General features: G+C 43.8%; 1 protein-coding gene across 2 annotated transcripts in view; it reads right to left on the reverse strand.

Moving 5' to 3' along the window:
• Nucleotides 1–1,764: 1,764 nt before the first annotated feature.
• The window catches only part of PBX3 (PBX homeobox 3), an 85,048-nt gene continuing 82,114 nt past the window's right edge, over nucleotides 1,765–4,698 (reverse strand). The window contains exon 8 of one of the 2 annotated variants that reach the window (XM_014590028.2): nucleotides 1,765–3,258. In XM_014590028.2, the coding sequence (XP_014445514.1) occupies nucleotides 3,166–3,258 (93 nt within the window). In that variant the 3' untranslated portion in view covers nucleotides 1,765–3,165. The remainder of the gene's footprint in view (nucleotides 3,259–4,698) is intronic. The other variant, XM_027774057.1, reaches the window with a different exon arrangement.

Consider the following 4,698-nt stretch of genomic DNA (forward strand, 5'->3'; position numbering starts at 1 on the left):
ACCAGTCTTGCCAATGCCCTCCCTAAACATTTGCTTTCTGCATAAGAACTAGGCCCAGAGATATAACCCCTCAAGGAAGGGGCCTGAATTCAGTCACCTCTAGTTCTAGCCCCTAACCCATTGCTTGGCCCAGAAAAGGTACCAGATAAAAATCTATCAAAACTCAATGACAGGGGTCAGCAGGTGGCATGGTGGTTAAGAGTGCTGGATTCCCATATGGTCAACTGTGGTTCGAGTCCTGGACCTAGTGGCTTGCTTTCTCACTTTCTCTCTCTCTGCCCCACTCCCTGGTAAAATTTAAATAAATAAAACAAAAAAAAAAACTATTTTAAAAAAGATCTCACCCAAGTTGGAGTGAGGCCTAAGAACCTGCAGCCTATGCCTGGAGAGCTTCACAAACCCCAAGGGAGCCGGGTCTAGCCCAGAAGGCCTGGGTGGAGACCCAGCTTCCTTATTCAATTGAAGGAGGATGTTTCTACCTTCCCAGCAAGAAGAGCAAAGAGAGAAACTGCAAGCACCTCACCAGCATGTAGGAAGGGAATGCGTTTTTGGCTGTTTTTGTTTTTGTTTTTTTTAGGCCTCCTCAGGTGGATCTCCATTTCCCCAAAAAGTTAGTGGTCAGTGTGCAAATCCCAACAGAACTGGCCCGAGAGAAAAATCCGTTTCTTAGGAAATGTCTGTTTTTGGACATTAAAGAAGACGAATGTGTGTGTGCATGTGTTTTTCCACAGGATATTTTTGCAAAACCACATAGCATAGAGAATGTTTTATGTACAGAGATAAGAAAGGCTGACCCACAAGCTAATTGAATCATGCAAATAACTATTTAGCCATGGGAGAGATTCCTACAGGCAGGCTGAGAGCCGTGTGAGGGAGGACAGCTGTGGAGGGCAATCTATTTTATAAAGTTTACCCTCACAGTCTAACTGCCTCAAGATTAATGGGAATGGTGGCCCTAGACCTTGTTTTGCCTGGCTCTACCAACCGAAATAGTCAAACAGTTGTATTTATCACAGACAATTTGCTGCAACTGATTAACATTAATCTGATTTCCTGTGAGTCAATTTCCTTGAGATATAGTAAACAGGCCAATTACCTGCTATTGACCTCTTTTCTTTGGAAGATTTAGATATTAGCGACAGATGTGTCTGTAAGTGTATGGAATTTCCAACAATTTGAAGGAAACAAAAACAATGTTTAATCTACTTAAAGGATGTGCAGATCCAAAAAGGTACATGAAGAGAAGTTACAGGGTTTACCTTCTTAGTGGCACCTGAGGCCCATTCCTCCAGCCAAGCTTTATACTCATCCATAATCCTAAAGAAGTATAAAGGTGAAGAAGGCTCTGGTTGTTTAAATATCTATGTGTCTATGTATGTGTGTATCTCTCTCTCTTTCTAACTACTAAGCGCCAGTGGTATCAAAAGGTCAGGAGCATGTGAGCTCCATGGAGAGACTGGTTTGGCCTGACCCCTCGTCCCAGGCCTGTGGCCCTGTGACATTTGTGTAACTTTGGCGAGCTCCTGTTTCCTAACCCAGAAAAACGGAGTAGTGTTTCCTTGCAGTGTCACTGCACACGAGGGATCAAGTGAAGACACCGGATCATGGTCCAACACAGGCAGCGGCTGCTCCTTGGCTCTCAGCTCCACAGCCCTGGGCTGGGCTGCTGGGCGGCTTTCCCCCTGGCCTGCACTGCGGGCTCTAGTGGTGGAGTAAGAAATCACATTGACATTTAATCATGAAAGCAAAAAGTTTATTTATGTTTGAAACTACATATAACTACCACGAGGAAGACTTTTCAATCCAGGGTGTAATCCAGTTAGAAAGGAACACGAAACTTTTTAATACATTAGAATCACCGCCACAAATTATTTTCATGACTCAGTTTCAGGATCGCATACAATACAAAAAGAGAGAAAGGAGAGGGGGCCCCATTACACAGGGTGAAATATACAGTACTGAATACTGAAATCTGAATGCATCACAATTAGTCGCCGCTTTTTTTTTTGCATGGATTAGTAACAAGATGAAGAACATTCAAAATGTTTCTCAGTATTTACAACAGTTTTACTGATCCTGTGTTAAATTAAGACCCAATGTTTCCACTCTCATTTTTTTAAAAGTTGCAAATGCAACCTGGATTTTTCTTTTAAAAGATTACAATGTACATTACATTTTATGAAGGGAAACAAAGAGTTAATTACAAGATGCAAAAAGATAAGAAAGAGACAAACTACAGCGTGAGTACTGTTCAGAGGTAGTAAGTGAGCACTCTAAGCTACAGAACATGTTGAAATTCTATTGGTTTGTATGAGTTCGCATGAGGTAATAAAGCTGTGTTTTGATTGGTGAGATGTATAAATACTCTTTTGCTACACTATATACAGCACTCCAGAGAGCGGGGCCTTTGTTGAGGCCCAGAGGACGTAGCAAACCTTGACAAGCCTGTGCAGCACCTAGTGCACACCGTAAAACCCCAGGCCAATCTCCTTTTCACCTCTATCAGCAGCAAGTATCTTCATCTCTCAGAACAATCTGGATCCATAATGTAATTACCGAGCAGACTCTGGGCACTGGTGCTTTCAGAGAGAGAAAAAAATGCTACCAGTCTCTGATCTAATTATAACACAAGAGATAGCAATACAAATGTGACGAGGAAGAGTCTTAAACACAACCATCATTAACAGAGATAGCCAAACAGCTCTTTCATTCCAACTCCATTAGTGATACGAAAGAATGACAATCAAGTCTGCGACGGAAAGATGCGAGAAGTTCAATTTAGGTGAGGTGGATCTTTGCATCTGCTTGAACGATTGAGGTTTAGCATATATTGTACTTTTTACCCTTAAGGCCAAGTAATTGGCAACTGTGAAACCATCAATGTAAAATATTGATAATAAATTATGATAAAATAGCTATGGAACTGTCAACAATGTTAAATCTTGGCCTAATTGGATAAAGTGCTTTTTTAAACATTGTGTGTTTTTAAGTATAAATACAAATGATTATGATTCCTTAAAAAACAGATTTACCAAGTTCTCTAATAAGACAAGGTTTTACAGTAAAGCTGTAGATGGTGGGCTACAAAAACGCTTTCCTTTTCCTCCTATTGCTCTGAATGCACTTATCAAGGCATGTCAGCTCAGGGAAAAGTGTGGCCAGAGATCAGTTAGAGGTATCCGAGTGCACACTTCCTGGGCCTTCTGTAGGAGAAGTCACAGAAGATGGAGTTGTTGCGTCCTGCCAGCCTCCATTAGCCTGTAAGGAGAGACACAGTTCAACGGGTGCACATCTACATATTAATTCTACTCCCCAATTTAAAACACCCAGATGACAACATGAGAGCAGAGCTGCATTAGCAAAAGGTATCTTCTAAACCCACTTTGGCAGGAGTTGGAAGCATGTGTTAAAGTGGGATTAAATGCATGTAAAACAAATCCATCCCATCATGTAAAGACTTGGCAATAAATCAGCACGCTGAAGAAGGGCTTCTGCTAGTCTCAAGCTGGCACGAAGTGCGGGCTTTGATCTGCTGGTATAAATAAAGTGACTCAAAAAGAAATCTTTTCAGAAGGGAGCAGCAAGAAGCTCAGTGCAATGCTTTAGCAAAACCTTGAGCTACATGAAGTATAAACTTCAGCCCAGCTTAATCACTGTTTCCAGGGAGAAGACGGTGTCCACCCTCTTCCCATACATGTCCACCAGCCAGCTATGATAACCTTGGAAAATGAAGGCCAGAATTACCCCCTGAATAGGATCTTCCAGGATAAAAATGCACGAGGTGTGGAGGAACTCCACTGTTCAAATCTGTATTCCAATTATCAACAACCGGAGCTCCTCCTCAGGACGTGGCTGTAGCTTTGCGAGCCGCTGGCCCTTCCTGCCTCAGACCTGCATCAGCAATACCAGTACTCGGAAACAAATTTGCCTTATGTCTTGGCCTATAGAGGCAATTGCTGAAATCAATGTCTGATCAGATTTCTGCTGTGGCAGACAGCTTGTCGCTACATATTTTTATGTCAGTCAAGAAGAGGGAGGTGCTGGGCTGTGAGTTGGGGAACAATGAGTGGAAGTGACGGGGCAGGCCTTCCTGGAGAGAAGGCGAGGGTGAGCTGGCTGACACCCAGCGCCTGCAGCAGTGGCCAGCCTCGGCCTCCATGCTGCCCTAGACCCAGACCTCCCACCAATTCCAGGTCATGAGGTGCCCCTGCCTCCCTCACAACTGCCTGTAACTTCTGCCAGTCCATCCTGACATCCTCTTTCAGGCCTGTGCCACCCAGCTACCAAGCCCTGTCTATAAGCCCTAAACCACCTGCAGGCAGCTTTTTGGCCAGCCCCATGTTGGCAGCAGTGTGACCACCCTCTTGGAGAATGCTCTGACTTCTGACTCTAACTAGAGAGTCCTGCACAGAAAGCCCTTTCCTCCCTCTAAGGACCAGGGGAAAGGAGCGATCAAATGACCCTCAGAGATGGCCAGAGTCGAGGGGAAAAGATTTCCCAGGCTTGAGGCATATCAAGTTCAGGTTACAAAACAAAAAAGGAAAAAGAAAAACTAAACAAAGCCACAACGGTGTGTTTTGAAAGCCTCGGCAGTGTCTGCCAGATGGTGAGGTGCTCATGTGTGTTCAGAGGACACTAAGAAAGCCTCCTCTCTAAGGTAAGCTGCTTCCCCCTCAGGTATGAAAATCCACTTAGGGA

The sequence above is a fragment of the Tupaia chinensis genome, unplaced genomic scaffold, assembly GCF_000334495.1.
Source record: "Tupaia chinensis unplaced genomic scaffold, TupChi_1.0 Scaffold000394_1, whole genome shotgun sequence".
Taxonomy (NCBI): Eukaryota; Metazoa; Chordata; class Mammalia; order Scandentia; family Tupaiidae; genus Tupaia; species Tupaia belangeri.